This window comes from Balaenoptera borealis, assembly GCF_965194805.1.
Source record: "Balaenoptera borealis genome assembly, chromosome: 17".
Lineage (NCBI taxonomy): Eukaryota > Metazoa > Chordata > Mammalia > Artiodactyla > Balaenopteridae > Balaenoptera > Balaenoptera borealis.
The window spans coordinates 27823898-27843709 of record NC_138876.1 but is presented as its reverse complement, the minus strand read 5'-3'; the positions used below and the strand labels follow the sequence as shown (position 1 = coordinate 27843709).

The following is a 19812-nucleotide window of genomic DNA, read 5'->3' as shown; positions in this document are numbered from 1 at the left end:
GTCACAGGATTGTATGCCAGTGAAATAGAAATCCGGTTAGCCATTGTTATGTTTAATCATTTTATCAATATTTATTTTGGAAACTAGACAATCACAAACGAGACAGAGAATGAGTCTGTTTACAGAGGAAATACTTGGCCGGGGGAGTCAAAGATTCGTATTGAAAGAGTTCAAGCAGCATCTCCACCTCTAAGTGGCAGCTTTGACATTCACGCTTACGGACATATTCTCAAAGGTATATGAAAAGAGTTCATAACTTTGGTCTATGTATCAGTTGGACTGTACTGATCTAGACAACCATCATAAACATTTTGGAGTATTTCTTTTTAATATTATTTCTCTATGTAATTTATAGAGCTGAGATTATGTCAGTAATGTAAAACTAAATTGTTCAGAAAAATGACATTTTCACATTTTCTTCATCACCTCACCAGATATACCAGGTTAAATTCCCAAAAGTTTGTTTCTCTTTTACATCCATAGCTTACTGGTTATCTATAAAGTTAACTGATTTTTTTTTAAAAAGTATTTGAGCCAAGGCTCAATGTCTGAGGTACATTACTCATGTAATTTTTGTTTCTCAGAAATATATAAATTTGTTGCCTAAGTAATATGCAAATTTCATTTTTTCCGTATTTGGAGGAGGACTGTTGGTTTACAAGTGATAAAATACATAGGTTTGTGAATTTTTGACTCCCGCTGTTTGCCATCCTTCTGCGAGTGCAGGTATTCCCGCTGCTGTGTCAGCTGCAGATTTGCAGTTTGCTCTCCAGAGTCTAGAAGAAGTGGGACAAGTCTCAGTTACACGAGAGGGAAGCTGTGCGGGGTACTCATGGCACGTCAAGTGGAGAAGCACATGTGGAAAGCAGAATCTGCTGCAGGTTCCCTTACTTCGCCTGATTTCTGTTTTCTTCTGTGTGTTCGTTGCTTATTTGCACCCTGCCTCATTCCAAAAAGAACTGGAGACTGTGTGTATTTTAAAAATGCAAGCTATAGCCTAAACATTAATAAAAGGAAACTGAGAAGAAGATCGTTGTAAATTAAGTTGACCAGGCATTCTCCTTCGTGGAGAATAGCTGTTGGTGCTTTATTCCTGATCCCCTATGGGGGAATATGCTGGTTGGAAGACCTGTGACAGGGGCAGGAGGAGCACAGACGGGGGCAGTCTCAGGACTCAATCTGGGTGTACGTAAGGGGGGCCAAGCATAGTCAGCGTCTCTGTCTATAATTCTACCACTGTGCGCTAGAGCTGTGTTCTAGGACCTTGGATACTTTTCTGCTTTCAAAGATGACCTTTTCAAGTTCACAACAGAGCCGCACCTTAAGTGCTCATCTAATTACTTTTTGCTTAGAGTGTGGTTGGGGGCAGGGAAGGAAGTCAGGCTCAGAATATGTGACAGAGAAGGGTCTGGAAGAGACTGGGGGCTCAGATATCAAACATCAAAAATATGATGCTTTGTAGTGATGATGAGAGTGTGAGATGCACTCTCACCCTCATGCACTGTTGGTGAGACAGTAAATTAGTACCAGCTTTTGGAAGGATAATTTAATTGTATCTGAATATAGATACCTTATGATTCAGCAGTCTCAGCTGTGTTACTCTCTTCTACTGAAATAATAATACAAATATGAAATGAAATAGGCACAAAGTTAGTCACTGCAGCATTATTTGTAATAGTAAAAAACCTAGAAACCTAAATTCCCATCAATAGAAAAATGGTTGTTAAAATGATACAGACGGTGGAAAAAAATACAGAACTCTACTTATAAAACCATTTTGGAAAAAACAGAGGCGCTGGGGGACAGGAGATTCAAAAAAAGATATATAAACAATAAACATAAAATATAATGTACCATACATAGATTGTATGGATGTCATAAAGATATGGGGGTTATTTTAAGGAAACACATGGCCAGAAACTAGAATAAGAAAATTCTGCAACTGAGACAGCTCTAGTGACTGATCTCCTCTTGGTCCTCTGCTGGTGTCTGCACACCTACTCCCTTCACTCTTTCCTGACCAGTCTCCTCTGCTTTATTCATCATTTCTGCTCCTGGTCACTTTGGCTCCCACAGGCCCAGCATGGAGACTCCTGTCTCTTTGCTAGACCCTGTATGCATCTGAAGGCTACCATATTGGCAGCACGATTTTGGAATGACCAAATTATACATATTGATCTGATGTGGTTTCATTTTTACCATTGGCAGAAAATATAACTCCATGAGTGGATGAAAAACCAAGAGTAGTTTTGGTAGAGGCCAAAAATGCTAAAGGGGAAAAGTTGACTCTCGGGTGGAAAGAGGACTACATTTTTCAATTATTTAAGAATCATTTATCAAAATGGTCATATTCAGAAAGAGCATAGAATATTTTGAAAAAATCAAATTAAGTAAATTCATGTTCCTTAGACATATTTTATCCTAAATATTCAAGTTAATTGTAGTCATTTAATTTAAGTTGTAATTGATGCAATATATGATACTGCAATGATGTTATCAGTTTTTTTCTTGGGTAGATTATGATCATTTTTGAAGAGGCTTCTTTTTCAAAAATGTGATTAAATGGCTTTGAATTTTTTTCATCCTTTGGCTTTTCACTTTTAACCATGCTTAAACTTAAAAAGAAAAACTACTGTGATCATATTTATTATAACCTTTCTAGTAAAATAATCTCATCTAAAAATAGATCAATGATTCCAACATTTTTGGAGAAAAGGCTAACGTGATGGTTACAAGGATAAAGGAAGGTGGCTTATTCAGACAGCGCATACTGGGAGACCTACTTCGTACACCCAGCAAACAGCCACAGGTATTTTTGAAAGTTTCCTCGTGATGTACTGTTAAATGTATAACTATTTTGTAATACATTAAAGACCTGGTAAAACAGAAGAGATGACATCTTTATTTTTCATGTGACTATTTGTTAACAGATGATCAACTCAATGATATTATTTTACGACTTTTGGGGAAATTGTCTTCCTTATGATAAAAGAATGGATTTTAAGCTCTACTGTTAGTATTTGAAAATATATTCTTTCATTTAATCTTTATAGTAACTCTGTAAAGTAATTATTAATGTTACCACTTACTGATGAGGAAATTAAATTGTATGGAGTTTAGGTGACTTTCCCAAGAGCAACCTTTATTTTTCTTCATAGCACTTATCACCCCCAGGGCATAATGTGCATTTTCTTTTTTTTGTAAGTTTATAGCCTTATGCAAGGCTCTCTGTCCTACCTCCACTAGAATATAAGTTCAGTAACAGCAGGGATGTCATCTGTTTTGTTAAATGTGCCTGATACGTTTACAACTGTGCCTGACGTATAATGGACACATTCACTGAATGAATCAATGAAGTGTCAAAACAGAAAAAGTATAAATAGAATAGACTAATTTTTGGAAACCAACAAACCAGCAAACAAGCAAAATTCCATTACTTTTTATAAATCCTATGCATAGTCTATTTAACCATGCTACCCCTGTTATCTCTGTTTCTTTATTTGAAGGTTGAAGTCTATGTTAATGAAATCCCAGCTAAATGTTCAGGAGACTGTGGGTTTACATGGGATCCCACAACTACTCCTCAAGTCTGGGCCATAAGCCCTTCCCAAGGTAATCTCTTGCTTTCGAACTTGGAGTATGGGGTGGAAGACAATTAGCAAAAATGTAAACTCTGATAATGATTTTTTTATATTCTAACTAAGGCAAGCAGACAGTTCTACATAGTGAAAAAAATCTATCAGATCAGAAAACTATGGAAAGATCATTAATTATCTTTGCAAAAAATATCACTATTGAAGTTGGACTCACTAGTATTCTGCTTCTCCAGTTTCACCAACTTCTAAGAGATATAGTACTAAAAGGCCAGTAACAAGAGAGCTACTGTTTAGTAAAAGAAAATAATTAGGTCCTAGATTTGAGAATAAGAGATAGAAAAATTATTGCCGAGAACTCAGTCTAGGGGGACACATTGTAAAATACCTTCATAGTATGTGATTGCTTTAAAAAAAAAAAAACCAGATTATATTATGTCTGAACTCCCAAGGATTGAAATAAACAGCATGACCAAGGATTGTAAGGGGTGGCTTTTTTTCAGTCAGAAAGGTAAGCTCAGATACTATAATCATATATTTAGTCTTGTTGACTAGTAGCAAAATTCACCTGCTAATTATAAATCAGCAAACAAAAAGAAAAAACCCATTGAAATCTTTAAAATAACACAACTTTGTGTTGAAAGAATATATTCTTCAGACTTTTTTATAATTATAGTTCTCTCTAAGCACCATGCTCAGTGCTGGTCCCCTACGAACTTCCCCAGAGGCAGTCACAATAATTAATTTTGTGTGTATTCTTCCATGCCATTTTAAATACCTTTTGTGTATAACACACATATGGTAATTTTGCCAGTTTTTTAAGTTTACAAGTGAGCTATTACATTGTAAATATCATTTGCATCTTTTGTCATTCAGCATTCATTTTGAGAAATATTTATATGGTTTTATGTATATCTAATTCATCACTAAAATACTTCATGGACACACCAATTTATTTGTTCTTCTGTTGATGGACATTTACATCGTTTACAAGTGTTTTGTTTTTACACATGACTGTATTGAGCTTTCTTGTACAAATCTACTATCACATCATGCTAGAGCTTCTTTAAGGGTTTATACCTACATGTGGTTTAATGGGTGTTTGTGTATTCAGTTCATTAGGTGACCAAATTGCTCCCCAAAGTGGCTGTACCTCCAGTGGGTATGAGAGCACCATATCCCCCACATCTTTGCCAACACTTCATATTATGAGTTTCTAATTTTGGTCAATCTGATGAGTGTAAGAAGTTATCTCGTCATTGCTTTAATGTTGTCTATTCCCTGATTAGTAATGCACAGGAATATCTTCTTGTATGTTTCTTGAACATTTAGGTTATTTCTTCTTCTGCATATTGCTTGTTAACATCTTTTATCCACTTATCAGATTGTCTTTTTTCTATCAACTTACACTGTATATTGTATATTATGTTTGCTGATCCTTTGCACACATCTTCTCCCAGTATTTCACTTATGATTTTTTTTAGTATCTCGTTCATGGAAACGTTTAAATCGCTGATTTATTTTAATTTATATATCTTTTCCTTTATGGATAACCATGGCTTTTTGTATCTTATTTAAGAAATCCATCTCTACATTAACGTCATTAAGGTATTCGGTTATGTTTTCTTCTAAAATTTTGAAGTTTTGTTTTTCATTCTTAGCTATTTAAATCCATTTATAATCTGTGTTGTGTGTGATGTTATATGAGTCGGGTGACCGTGTCATTTATCGATCAAATCTGGATACCTTTAAGAGTGAATGGAGAACATTCAGTATAGGATGCTGGGCCAGCAAGTATAAACCTGGAATAGCCCAGGCACTCTAGGATGGGTATCATCCCAGATAAAGTAATCATATCCTATTTCAAATGGAAAGTGTCTACTACACTTATTGTACAGTTTATTCTTTTCTCAGGAATTTGTGGTGGCGGTTCTGTCCTAGTCTAAGTTACCATATGGAAATGTCTGTTTAACTTCTTTGTCATATGAATGATTTTCCTTTCCTTACAACATTCTATACTTAGTCAGATAATTCTTTCCACTAATCTCTATAAACACACAGATTCAAAACACGAAGCACTGTGCAGTAATTCAATGGAAAAAAAGTACCATTGCTAAATAAATGTCTTTTTTCCCTGCTTGCTTATAGGCTTATTGTTTATATCTTTTAGAAGATAGGCTCACTTTTCTCTGAGAACTACCTGATTTCATAACGACAGATTCTATGTTTTGTCATTTTAATATTGTTATTTAAATTTATCCTTTTCAGGGTCCTATGAAGAAAGCACAATTCTAACCGTATCAGGCTCGGGATTTTCTCCTAGTTCAACTGTATCGGTCTCAGTTGGACCAGCAGGTTGCTCTCTTCTTTCTGTGAATGGTAGATTCTTTTAAAATCATTATTTTTGAGTCTAATTGTTTTTCTCTAAGAGAAAGTAGAATCAAAGAGCAGTGTTACAATAGTGATTTTCCTATGGAGTACCTTTGGGGTTATGAAATTGGCAAACTGCTCTGGATAAATACCTTATCTTTTTAATCTTTGGTTATGACCACAGACTAATTCTTTCACTGTGGTACAGTGTCTTTATCCCATAACAGTTGATTTTTGTTCTTTTTCCTCATAAAATGATTACATGAAATCTTTCCTTCTTTAGTGTGTCTCTGGGACACAAAAATACATGAATTGTAGCTCTGATATTCCATGGTCCCCTCTGCCCGTGCTTTGAAAATGCCTCATTAGTCATAGCAAGAGGACATAGCCATCTTCCTGGACTTCTAGTCCAAACTTCATAGTCCTCTATGTATTAATGTAGAATTTAAAGATCATATTTTCTGTTTACAGAAAAGTGAGGACCATAATTATTTGTGTCCCTAAAAATTCTCTTTCATTATCCTAGGTATTTTTATTAATTTTAATAAGTTGGAATTACATAAGCAAATTCACCTTCCATATCATTTAAGTTGTTTTTAATTTACATCTTCTATGCATTCTTGAGATCTAATAGTCAGTATTGCACCTGTATTATAAGTGCACATATGCTGTTCTAAATGAAGTGAAGAATGTTTTTCACTTAGTTTTTATCAGTTTTCTTGTTGAAACCTAATATTTTACTCAGTTTGGGACATAAACAATATATTGGACCACAGTTTTTAGAATTATTCATATAAATGATCTTATAGGTTAGGATTTAAAATTCTGCTTATAGTAACTTTTTTGCCACAGTGGAGTACTCAGGAGCAAATTGTTTACTCCACTTTCATTATTATTTTACCTTACTCTTTTCTAGCCCTGTCCGATTCATAACATGAGGTAGTTCGTAAAGGTTTTCCTCCCATTAATATATGAGTAGTCTTCCTTAGATATATTTCTTGGAGTATAAAAATGAAGGCCACTGTTTATATTTGCAAGTATAAAATTTCAGTAATTTTATCTAACAAAAGCATTTCTTGACCATTTTCTTCTTCTTTTATCACAAGAAAATGAGATCAACTGCCAGATTCTGAATGGAAGTGCTGGACGTTTCCCAGTTGCTGTGTCCATAGGTGATGTTGGACTAGCACAGAATACAGAGGAGGGGGAGTTACATTTCATTTATCAGAGTCAGATCTCACACATCTGGCCTGCTTCTGGAAGCCTAGCAGGTAATAATTAATTGTTCCAAACAAAGAAAATTGCATACCTTTCCATCATTTCATTGAACTGTTTCTAGACCAGGGTGAAGAGAGAGGGCTCCAAAGCTTCCTCATATAGAACAAAGGAGACTCCTCTTTTAGAAGGCACAGTGATTCAGTGGGTGACTAATTCTTTTCTTATGAAGCGCAAGGCAGGGTGACTGCTTCTACTTACATCTTAGGTTATTGAATTAATATCATCAATTATTACATGTGTCTATAACAAGCTCATTAATTATGTCAAGATAAGATTTATTAGTTATTATTCTGCTTACCAGCTGCTCCATTTATAATCACAGTCTCAGTGGAGCTACTAGACCCAGAAAAAGTTCCAGAAACAAATCAGGGAAAGGGGTGCTGACGCAGAAGATGGAAAGAAAATAACACATTTTTCCTGTCCTGCTTCATTTCCTTTGTGTTTGTTTGTTTGTTTGTTTGACCATGCTTAATTGTGGATTTTGTGCTTTGGCCTTGATCTTTTTGGTGTGTTCTGTTTTTATATTTTATGTTATTTTTATTTTGTTGGGATTTTTTCTTAGTTTTTCTTTTATTTAAAGGTATTAAAATTTGGGATTTTGTATGAGTCTTAATTCACTCTCATTTCCCATTGGTTGAGTAAATAGAAATAGCATAATTTCTCTTTAGGATGAAGACACAAAAACAAATGTTAGTTGCAAATCTGTGTTATTTCATTAAATCACTTAGCCCAGCCCCTTTACGGCTCCAGACTCCAGAGCTCAGACTCAGGTATGTGGTGATGATTCTATATATCTCGAGGCTGGTCCTTGATCTATTTGCCAACCTGTCTCTTGGATGATTAGACAATTCTTGAATGGTGTTAGATGACTGCCGAAGTGTCTTTTTGTTATAGTTAATCTAATGTGTTTTTGTTGTCTGATTTTGTGTTTTTACTTATGAAGGTGGTACTCTTCTGACTCTATCTGGATCTGGCTTTAATGAAAATTCAAAGGTATTAGTCGGAAATGAAACCTGCAATGTAATTGAAGGGGATTTGAATAAGATAACCTGCAGAACACCAAAAGTAAGGCATCTGATTTCAGTCATTTTTCTTCTAAGTCTGAAATTGTATGAATTAAGGAACATCTCAGTAAAGGGTTAAACAAATGCCTTATTTACCTAGCAAGTGCAGACTTTCAGTTATGCTCTTTAACAATTATTTCTTCAACATTTTTTGCCGAGATCCAAATACAAAATATTATCTTCCACATTCTAGATACTTAACATCATTAAGGAGGACATACATATAAACCAATGTTAAATAGTGTGTTCCATTTGAAATGATAGAAGTAGACACAAAATGAAGATAAAATACAGTGGGGAGAGGGTGTCAGGAAGAGTTTCATGGAAAAGTTGATGTCTTATCAGAGGTGGAAGGATGATTAATGGGAGTTGACAAGGTAAATCCAAGGATGAAAAAAATATAGCAGTAATAAATAGTCTAAAAACTTCAGGGAAGCCATTCTAGGCATTTTGGGGTTTTTTTAAGGAATATATATTTTAAATATGTTAACATTTCAGTTTGTTGGCAAAACACACACAGTGTAAAGTTTCCCATGGAATATTACATCTTAGGACCAGTCATTGTTCTTTATTTTTTAAAATAGTGTTTAAATTTAAACCAAGACTCTGTTTTACTTACTATGTGCAAAAGGAGTGAATTCAGTCACTAATATTTAAAAACGTAGTAAATTAAGTGTGGGAATTATTATGTAGTTGATGTGGGAAAAGTGAATTTGAGCATGTGTTGGACTGAATGATGGAGATGAGAATCTGGGGGATATAGTAAATTAAAGCTTTGTTTAAATTATGTCATTCAATTAAACACTGAGTGTGCACTAAGTACTAGACGCTAGGAAAACGATTTTTCCTAATTGGGAATTGTATAGGTGCTGTACTGTTGAAAGCACCAAATATTTTTCTTAGGTTTTAGTCTTGGATTCTGGAACTATGTCAGCAAAGTATATAATAATGTCATTTGTCCATGAAGAGGAATAAAAATTACATTCAAGCCTATTTTAAGAGCAAAAAACTCAAAACTTTAAGTATCGTATGCTTTATTAATTAGAGAATCACTTGTCCAGGGACTTCCCTGGTGGCACAGTGGTTAAGAATCCGCCTGCGAATGCAGGGCACACGGGTTCGTGCCCTGGTCCGGGAAGATCCCACATGCCACGGAGCAACTAAGCCCATGCGCCACAACTACTGAGCCTGTGCTCTAGAGCCCACAAGCCACAACTACTGAACCCCGTGCTCCTAGAACCCGTGCTCCACAACAAGAGAAGCCACCGCAATGAGAAGCCCGCTCACCGCAACAGAGAGTAGCCCCCCCCTTGCTGCAACTAGAGAAAGCCTGCGTGCAGCAAGGAAGACCCAATGCAGCCATAAGTAAATAAATAAAAAAATAAATTTATTTAAAAAAAAATAAAGAGAGAGAGAGAGATTCACTTGTTCAGAACATCTGAACTATATTGCAGAACCCTGGGAAATCCGATACTATAGATGCATTTGAATTGACCATAAATACCCACAAAACCACTATATCATATAGCTTTATCTAAAGAATTCAAACATGCAACCTACATTTGACACCACAACTTTCTAAATATCTGATAGTTAACTCTGATTCATGACTTTGAGAAAAAAACTTCTTTGGAAGTTTATTTTGAATAATTCTATTTGTTTTTAGCCACTGAATTTCTGTATCTCAACATTTAATATTTTCTAATTGTTTTATATTTTTCCTCTTATTTCAGAGAATTGAGGGTACAGTTGATATATCAGTTATTACCAATGGATTTCAAGCCATGGCAAAGAATGCTTATAACTATAATTGTTTACAGACTCCAGTTATAACTGATTTTAGTCCCAAAGTACGGACAATACTGGGTAAGAAATTCTTCAATAAGATTAGTCATTTGATATATATGTATGTGTATACCATTTCTAAAAAGGCTTTTGAAACAGTTTCTCTGCAGTTGTGTTTCTTAAAGCAAAACCTGTCACAGGTTTTCTTTTTTAACCATACATTGGTCTGTTTATTATATCACTTTGAACATGTGCAATAATAAGAAAAATATTAATTTTTAAAGTTCTTTGCCATATTTTTCCCTGTTAAACAATTAAACATGAATTTTATCTCCATGTGGCAGCTATCAACTCTTTCATTTATTTTCTTTTACCTCTGAAAGTGTTAGGATTTCCTAAATCCAATGAAACATAAGAGATGAGTTGGTTGGCTTAATATTCAAATTTTGCACTAGATAATACATTGACTCTTTTTGTAAAACTTTTCTTTTAAAATAATAGGAGAAGTTAATTTAACAATTAAGGGTTATAACTTTGGAAATGAACTCACACAAAACATGGAGGTCTATGTTGGAGGAAAATCCTGCCAGGTCCTTCACTGGAACTTCACAGATATTAGATGCCTTTTGCCCAAGTTGTCTCCTGGAAAACATGATATCTGTGTAGAAGTCAGAAACTGGGGTTTTGCGTCAACAAGGTATGGTAATGACCATAAACTTTGAGAGTTGTGGAACACATGATGCTAATATATTGAGATAGGAAGAGAAATAGTCATTAACCTTATAATATTTCAGTTGCTCTTTCACCTTTCTACAATTCCTTTTGCAAAAGATTCTGAAAATATCTCATAACATGCAGTATGATGCTTAGGTCTGAGACCAATACCATTCAGATTAGGTTGTAAGATTTCTCTGCAGAACTAGGTTTATGTATATGTCACATGACTTTCATTCATTCTGGAAATACTTATCAAGAAGTTACTCGGGGGCAGGCACTTTCTCAGTGCTGGATTTATAGTGGGGAATAAGAGGGACGTGTCCCCCACATTAATGATGCCCACAATTTTGTTAGGGAGGCAGATTTCAAACAGATGATTACATCAATAACTTGATTATAAATGAGAAAAAGACTATGGATAAGAGGTCCCAGGTGCTACAAGAACATATAATAGAGCTAATTTTTCCTGAGGGACTGGGGGCTGGAAAGAGTTCTCTGAAAAGGTGACAAGTAAGCCAAGAAATGGGTGGGAGCTGCCAGGTGAAGGAAAGCGTGGAGAGAATCCTCCTCCAACTCTAACTTTCCTTTAAATAGATGTTTAGTATTTTCTTCCCTGAAGCTGCTTGTCAACTGGTAAAATTTTAGTTCTGGCATAAGGAAGTTACTGGTTTAGAGTACTTAGAAAAAGAGAAAACTGGAATTTAGGGATTAAAAAAAGGCAAGTAAAACTGATGTCAGAGTAGAAGGAGAGATCATTGCAGAAGAGCCTTGTGGGAGGTGAAGAAAGAAGAGCAACAGTAAACATAAACCTCAGAACTACATCCCCTCTTAGATTCACAGGGCAGAGCTCACATGATTCTAGAAGAGCTGTTGGCTTGTGCTTTGGCTTGATGATATAATGGGCAGAATTGAGAGCATACAAAACTGGGTACTTGGGTGGTGGTTCAAAAACTACCAATTCAGTTATGATGAGGAAGTTAGATAAAAATTAACACAAAGACTCATTTGAGTTATGGTGGGAGCTGGGATGTGGAAGTCAGCTCTATATGTCAGGTCAGAAAAGCACTGTACATTTTGATGGCCTCCTAGCAGATACATTGTAACAAAGCAAAGTAAATTTAAAACCCTCTCGTTGAAATAGTGGGAAGGGAGATCATGACAAGTTTTCAACCAATATAGAATGATAAATTCAAATTAATTGCACAAAACTTTACTTATATTAAATGTATGGAATTTCATTACTATTCTTTTTTATAGATAATGCTGCCTTTATGGGTTTTGGGGGGTTTATTTTGGTTTTTTTATGCCTTTATGTTTTATTCTAATAACTAGATAAAATATTTTAAAGGATTTCATGTATTTCTTGTGACCTCAGTTCTCATAACCATATTTTTCCCATAGTATTTTAAGTTCTTCCATCTCAAATTCTCCTGCCATGGGATTTTCAGAAATGTAATTTTCATATTTAGGGAGACAACTATTATACATGAATATGATCCAACCAAATTGAGGTCATGATAATTATCTAGTTTGAGAAAGTAATGTCTTATTAAATATTCAAGTACTTCCTCTTAAATGAATCAGGTCCTAAGAAGAGTTTAACAACATGACCCCATGGAATGCTCATTGAAATATCTATTAATTTTTCTTTTGCAGAGACAAATTAAACGCTTCTATACAGTATATTTTGCAAGTGACCGACATGTTTCCACAGAAGGGCTCCTTATATGGTGGAACTGAAATCACTGTAATGGGTTTGGGATTCAGCACAGTACTAGCTGAGAACACTGTGCTTTTGGGTAAGAGTTCCATCCTCACAGGAGGGCTGTTATCATTTTTCTCATCTTAAATGATGTGCTGTAGGTGCTGTGTTATTACACAAATACTCTCAGTCATGGAAGCTTTGTTTTTCTATCAGCATGTAAAAGGTTAAGTGTATTTGGTTAGGTGGTAAAAATAAACTAAATAACTGCTTTTGATTTCAGTAAATAATTACCAAATATTTAATGTGTATAGAACACTTTAAAAAAGGAGAGGTCTCTGTTCTAAAGCTAGTCAGTTTTAGAACTAATTAGTTCTAAAACTAATCAGTACTCAAACATGATTACTATCAGAAAAAAGTACCAAAGATCCTACTATGTAATGGGGAGCTTTTGCAGGGCCTTGACTATTTACTAATTATACTTCGTCTCTGTATTTCACAAAAACTATTTGAGAAAATGTTTTTACCCCCATCTTTTTTCTTTCTAGGGTCCTTCCCTTGCAATGTGACATCATCATCAGAAAATGTCATAAAATGTATTGTTCATTCAACAGGGAAAGTATTCAAGATTACCAACAGTGGGGAAGATTCAGGTATCAGACAACATTTATCTGCTGTAAATAATGGAGACATGTTACCTTGGAATTAATTTGATTTTTACTTATAATACTTCAAAGTATTCAGAGAATAAGTATTGTTATTTCTTTGTATAAGTTGTTAATAGTTTGTCTAGAATTTATCCACTTGACATAGGGGGCCACATATAGAATGAATCAGCAAGCAGTAGTAGACTTGAGTCTAGAAGGCTAGGCTTAAGATTTCCAAGTTCAGGAAATGCCACTTGGTTTTACTGCAGTATAGAACCTCCTGAATTACTACAGTTTGTTTTCCATTATGGGTTTCTAAATAAATATTCAAATAGAAATTATATAGATTTTTGCGTGCCTCAATGCCTGAGAAAATTTTTGTGTTTAAAGAATTGATCAGAGCTTTTAAAAATATTCCATGTGACATTTCTGAACAACTTGTTTATTGACTCTGATTTTTTTCAAATTGCCTCTTGGTCATCAGTTTTGGAGTTGTGTGGTTTATCTTTTCCTTAGCTTCTCATTATGTTACTTTCCATTATTTCTGTTTATTTTTATTATGTGTTTAAAGTAGACATGTAAAAGTTTTATAATGTTAATTAAAAAGTTTTTTCACTCATGGCTGTATAAAAAGGCAATATTTTCAAAGATAATTATTAAGAATTTTTACTCCTTTTCCTTTTTTCTTTAAAAATATGGCTCAATTCTTGTTCCCAGTACACGGATTAGGTTATGCCTGGTCACCATCAGTCTTAAATGTGTCTGTGGGAGACACAGTGACATGGCATTGGCAAGCACATCCATATCTCAGGGGAATAGGATATAGAGTTTTCTCTGTCTCCAGTCCTGGAAGTGTAATTTATGATGGCAAAGGATTTACCAATAGAAGAGAAAAATCTGCATCAGGTATGTTTCCGCTTTGTTGCGTTTGGCATCATGCTTCTTTTTCACAGAAATTTGTTTAGATTTAAAATACTTTTGCATAAATAATATATACAAATACACAAAATGATTTAGCTGGCATTTTATTGCTATAGTAAAAATATTACAAATTTATAAAATATTCTAAATGAATGTCAGCAAGGTATTTTATACATCAGAGATGAGTTCTGATATCAGAAATATCTCTATTCATTCTGGAATAATCAACCAGAAAAATATATTGAAACAAGCAAAATACAAAGAAAATTGAAGTACGTGTTTTAATCTTACCAATCTGATAGCAAGTATGAACTTCTGTTGATTGGAATCAGCTTTAAATCAGTCTTTCTTCTAGGACAACTTAGCGTATAGTGTGCCTTTTAGACTGCCTGTTTTGTTCTACACATGTAGCAGTTTGAACTTTTTACTCATGAACACAAACTGTTTTTCATTGCATGTTGAGTTTTTCTTTAAGATTCTGTAAATTATGCCAGATTTAACATGGTTGCTCTAGAAAAATTAATGCTGGATCTTGCCTTCCTAGAATGTAATTTCATTATACAAGACAGCTCTTTTATAGACATTTTATAGTTGTTTTATAGTCATTTCCTTACTACTTCCTGTTGAAATATCACATGCATGAAAAATAAGAAACCTGTCACCTGCATGCGCGTTTGAATGATTATTTCAAATTTCTTTTCAAAGATGCATTAATTGCTTGTATTTATTATGTACAATCTCATTTTATGGTAGGTTCATTTTCTTACCAATTTACTTCACCTGGAATCCATTATTATAGCAGCGGGTATGTTGATGAGGCTCGCTCCATTTTTCTCCAAGGAGTCATTAACGTTTTACCAGCTGAAACCAGGCACATTCCCCTGCACCTGTTTGTGGGTGGCACTGAAGCCACATATACTCAGGGTAAGAAGGTTAAAGGTGGAAACCCTGTCACTTTGGTGACCCAGGGTATATGCAACCTTTCTGGAGTAGGAGGCAGATGACTGGCGCTAACTGTCTCTCACTAGCCGCATGACCCTGAATAGGTCGGGACTGCTCTGAGGCTAGAATTTATTCTATAAAATAAGGGGATCATGTTAATGTTGTCCCGTCAGTCTCCCAGAATCCTTATGTGCCTCAAATGAGATGTTAATGTGAAAAAGTTCTGATACTCTGTAAGTGCCTGAAAATATATTAAAATGTGAGATGATGTGGTTTTATTTCCCCCATAGGGTCTGGCCTTAGACAAATTGAAAAATAAATTAATTTTATATTCACTCTTTACTGTATCATCTTTGTCCAGGTCTTTCTTTTAACTTTGTACCGCCTGGGGCTCCTCTTGTCATTTGGGAGAAAAAGACTTACCAGAATATAAACCACCATCATCAAAATTAGAGTAATGCAGTCTGAAAACAATTCTTGTTTTAGAATTTTATCCATGACTTACAGGCAGTTCTTTTGTCTAAAGGAGGAGGACCCGTGAATTTGCGCTTGGAAAGCTCTGTGACAGGCTGCCGAGCAACAGAACCCCTGTGTGGCCTGAACAGTAGCGGGTTTGCACATCCGGAGAGATGGCTCTTTGAGCTTTCAAGTTGCTTTTCACCATCTATAAGCAACATTAGTCCATCCATCGGAACACTAAATGAATTGATAACAATTACTGGACGTGGCTTCAGTAATCTCACATGTGCTAATAAGGTAAGAATATAAAGATCTCCTTTTTACTTCTGTATACACAATAAAAGGAAGATGTTGCACCCATAACCTCATAGTTTAATTTATGACAGCTTAATTGTGATATAATTCACACGCCATACAACTCACCCATTTAACGTGCACAATTCAGAAGCTTTCGGTATGTTCGTAGAGTTGTGCATCCATCGCCACAGTCAATTTTAGAACATTTTCTTTACCCCAAAAAGGAACCCCACAGTCATTAGATATTACCCCCAACCCCTCCGTACTTCCTGGCCCTAAACAACCACTAATTTTTCTGTCTCTGTGGATTTGCCTATTGTGAATATTCTTATAAATAGAATCATACAATATGTGGTCATTTGTGACTACTGTATTCACTAAGCATAACGTTTTCAAGGTTCATCCGTGATGTACCATGTAGCAGTCCTTCATTTCTTTTTATGACTGAATAATATTCCACTGCATAGTGTATACAGTTTATTTATCCATTCATTAGTTCATGGACATTTGGGTTGTTTTCACCTTTTTGGCTGTTATCAAGAATGTAACTGTGAACATTTGTGTATGATCATAATTTAGTTAAAGATTAATCCAAGATATGCCTTAATCAGCCCCCAAATTAATTGCATGAATAAAAAGTTTGCACAGGATCAATTTTTTTTTTATTTATTGATTGACTGATTGATTGATTTTTTGGCTGCGTTGGGTCTTTGTTGCTGTGCACGGGCTTTCTCTAGTTGCGGAGAGCGGGGGCTACTCTTCGTTCCGGTGCACGGGCTTCTCATTGCGGTGGCCTCCCTTGTTGTGGAGCATGGGCTCTAGGCGTGCGGGCTTCAGTAGTTGTGGCTCGCGGGCTCTAGAGCTCAGGCTCAGTAGTTGTGGCACATGGGCTGAGTTGCCCCGCGGCATGTGGGATCTTCCCGGACCAGGGCTCCAACCCATGTCCCCTGCATTGGCAGGCAGATTCTTAACCACTGCGCCACCAGGGAAGTCCCCAATTTTTTAAATTTAGTTGTTGCTAATACAAAATTTAAGTTCACACTAGAGTAATGTATTGACTTGTTTTCATGTTCATTTTATTTTCAGGTTACAATTGGTAGCTATCCCTGTGTTGTAGAAGAAAGTAGTAATAATTCCATTGTGTGTCATATTGACCCTCAAAACTCAATGGATGTTGGCATCAGGGAAATTGTCACAGTAACTGTCTACAATCTGGGCACTGCTATCAACACGCTGTCCAGTGAATTTGATAGGCGATTTGTACTTTTGCCAAACATCGACGTGGTATTACCAAATGCAGGGTCAACTACAGGAATGACAAAAGTGACCATAAAAGGCTCTGGATTTGCAGTTTCTTCTGCTGGTGTACAAGTCCTTATGGGTCATTTTCCATGTAAAGTTGTGTCGGTGAATTATACAGCCATTGAATGTGAAACATCTCCTGCTCCCCTGCAGCTTGTGAAGGTAGATCTTCTGATCCACGGAGTGGCTGCCCTGTGTCAAGGGAACTGCAGCTTTTCATACTTAGAAAGCATCACTGCTTTTGTAACAAGAATCTCCCCAAACACCATCAAAGGATCTGTAAAAGTTCTCATTGAAGGAGAAGGTTTTGGCACTATCTTGGAGGACATTTCTGTTTTCATTGGAAACCAACAGTTTAGAGCAATCGATGTTAATGAAAATAACATCACTGTTCTTGTGACTCCTCTTCCGGCTGGAATTTATTCTCTTAGTGTTGTGGTGGGAACGAAAGGTTTAGCTCTGGGAAACCTTACTGTCAGCAGCCCCCCAGTAGCATCTGTCACACCAACTTCTGGAAGCATTGGTGGTGGCACTACTTTGATGATCACTGGAAATGGCTTCTATCCAGGCAACACCACAGTCACTGTTGGGGATGAACCTTGCCAAATTATTTCTGTCAATTCCAGTGAAGTCTACTGCCGTACCCCAGCAGGGACAGCTGGAAGGGTCAGTGTAAAGATCTCTGTGAATGCAGTCGCTTATCCACCTCTGTCATTTACATATGCCTTGGAAGATACTCCACTTCTCAGAGGAGTTGTCCCAAGTACAGGTACGCCAATACCTGCTTTTTTGGTGTCTTGATATAATATGATCAGTAATATTCACTAGCATAGAATTGGAATAATGTTTACAAATTATTTTTAGGATGTGTTTTTAGACAAACCCTCTTAATCAATAAATGGGATTTGAGTTCTGTGTAGTCTCTATTTTGTGATTAGTTTTTGCACATTCTTGGGATAAAATTTTTGGCCAAATTCCCATTTCTGCTTTAAAACAAAATCCCCATTAACTTCACTTAAATTTCAAAATGAGGAAGAAATAGATGGATACCTGTAGACTAAAATTGGTCATTAATTTATGTCATTAATGTTAGTATGACAGGAAATACCTGTTAAAATTCATAAGTAGTTCATCCTATTAACATTGAGAATTTTTTAGAGTATCTTGTTTCCAGGAAACTGCAATTGATTATTAACTTATTAACACAACAGAATTCTTTTTAAGGGGGTAATTGGCCCATTCAGGTGGAAAAAATATTATAAAATAGGATTTACTTAATTATTTAGTATGACTTGTTCTTCTGAGCTAAGAATAGATTCAGATGTCTTCCTGATCCTTTGTCATTATGTTATGCTGTTTCTGATCATCTTCAAGCTATTGGAATGCTTATCATCTATGTAATGATTTCTGAAGAGGCAGCTATAGTCTAATGGCTGAGAACATGGCCTTAATACCTGGATTCACATCTTGGTTCTTCTACTTTCCAGTGGTGAAACTTTGGACGAGTTTCTTAAAATATTAGTTTCCTTACACATGCAGATACCTTCCTCATAAGGTTAAAAAATCTCATTCATATAATGCAACTTAAAAGTTTCCTTTAATAAAGAACTTATTAAATGTTGGCCTTTTAAAAAGAGTCTTTGTTAACTTACAGTGCCAGGAAATGTATCAGGTTTGGGTAAGATGTATTCTGTGCCTTTAAGAAGTTTGCTATTGAAATTTTCTTTTAGACATCAAGTTTTCTCATTTAGAATTTTAAAAAGCAAATATTAACAGTAGCAATGGCATACTTCCCCATATATTTGTAATCATTGCAAATGAAGAACTAGATATTGGCATATGTTCCTTATTTCCATGAACCATTTCTGCCTCATCTCTCTTTGAATGTATCTTTCAAAACAATGTATCTGAAGATAGATGAGACTTGTAGACAAGTGAGAACTGAGCTATTTGGTTGGCCAAAAAGTGCCTTCGGTTTTTAAGTAAAAATAAAAAGCACATTTTTCATTTTCACCAAGAACTTTATTGAACAACGTATTCACCCTTTTGTTCCAACTACTTTTGCCATTTTTCAGGCAACTCGTAATTCCATCTTCCCAAAACTTTTTATCTTTTTGAGCAAAGAACTGGTCCAGGTGCCTTTTGCAGTCTTCCAGGGAATTGCAATTTTTTCCATTAAGAGAATTTTGTAAAGATCGAAATAAATGGAAATCCAAAGGTGCAATGCCTAGTGAATACGGCAGATGAATCAGAACTTCCCAGCCAAGCTGTAACAGTTTTTGCCTGGTCATCAAAGAAACATTCGGCCTTGCGTTATCCTGATGGAAAATTATGTGTTTTCTGTTGACTAATTCTAGATGCTTTTCATTGAGTGCTGCTTTCACTTGGTCTAATTGGGAGCAGTACTTGTTGGAATTCATCGTTTGGTTTTCCAGAAGGAGCTCATAATAGAGGACTCCCTTCCATTCCAACCATATACACAACATCATCTTCTTTGGATGAAGACCGGCCTTTGGTGTGGTTTGTGTTGGTTCATTTCGCTTGCCCCACGATCTCTTCTGTTTCACATTATTGTACAGTATCCACTTTTCATCGCCCATCACAATTTGTTTTAAAAACAGAACATTTTTATGACGTTTCAGTAGACAATTGCATGTACAAATATGGTCAAAAAGGTTTTTTTCGCTTAAGTGGAACCCAAACATCAAAGCGATGAACATAACCAAGCTGGCGCA

At 35.6% G+C, this 19812-nt stretch overlaps 1 protein-coding gene across 1 annotated transcript in view; it reads left to right on the top strand.

Moving 5' to 3' along the window:
• Positions 1-19812, top strand: part of PKHD1L1 (PKHD1 like 1) — a 153494-nt gene that overhangs the window by 56867 nt on the left and 76815 nt on the right. The window contains exons 24-38 of the mRNA XM_082364165.1: positions 88-235; positions 727-881; positions 2687-2809; positions 3507-3612; positions 5862-5972; positions 7070-7234; positions 8185-8306; positions 10039-10171; positions 10592-10787; positions 12464-12606; positions 13058-13162; positions 13874-14062; positions 14831-15001; positions 15549-15775; positions 16862-17846. Of these exons, the coding sequence (XP_082220291.1) occupies positions 88-235; positions 727-881; positions 2687-2809; positions 3507-3612; positions 5862-5972; positions 7070-7234; positions 8185-8306; positions 10039-10171; positions 10592-10787; positions 12464-12606; positions 13058-13162; positions 13874-14062; positions 14831-15001; positions 15549-15775; positions 16862-17846 (3079 nt within the window). The remainder of the gene's footprint in view (positions 1-87; positions 236-726; positions 882-2686; positions 2810-3506; positions 3613-5861; positions 5973-7069; positions 7235-8184; positions 8307-10038; positions 10172-10591; positions 10788-12463; positions 12607-13057; positions 13163-13873; positions 14063-14830; positions 15002-15548; positions 15776-16861; positions 17847-19812) is intronic.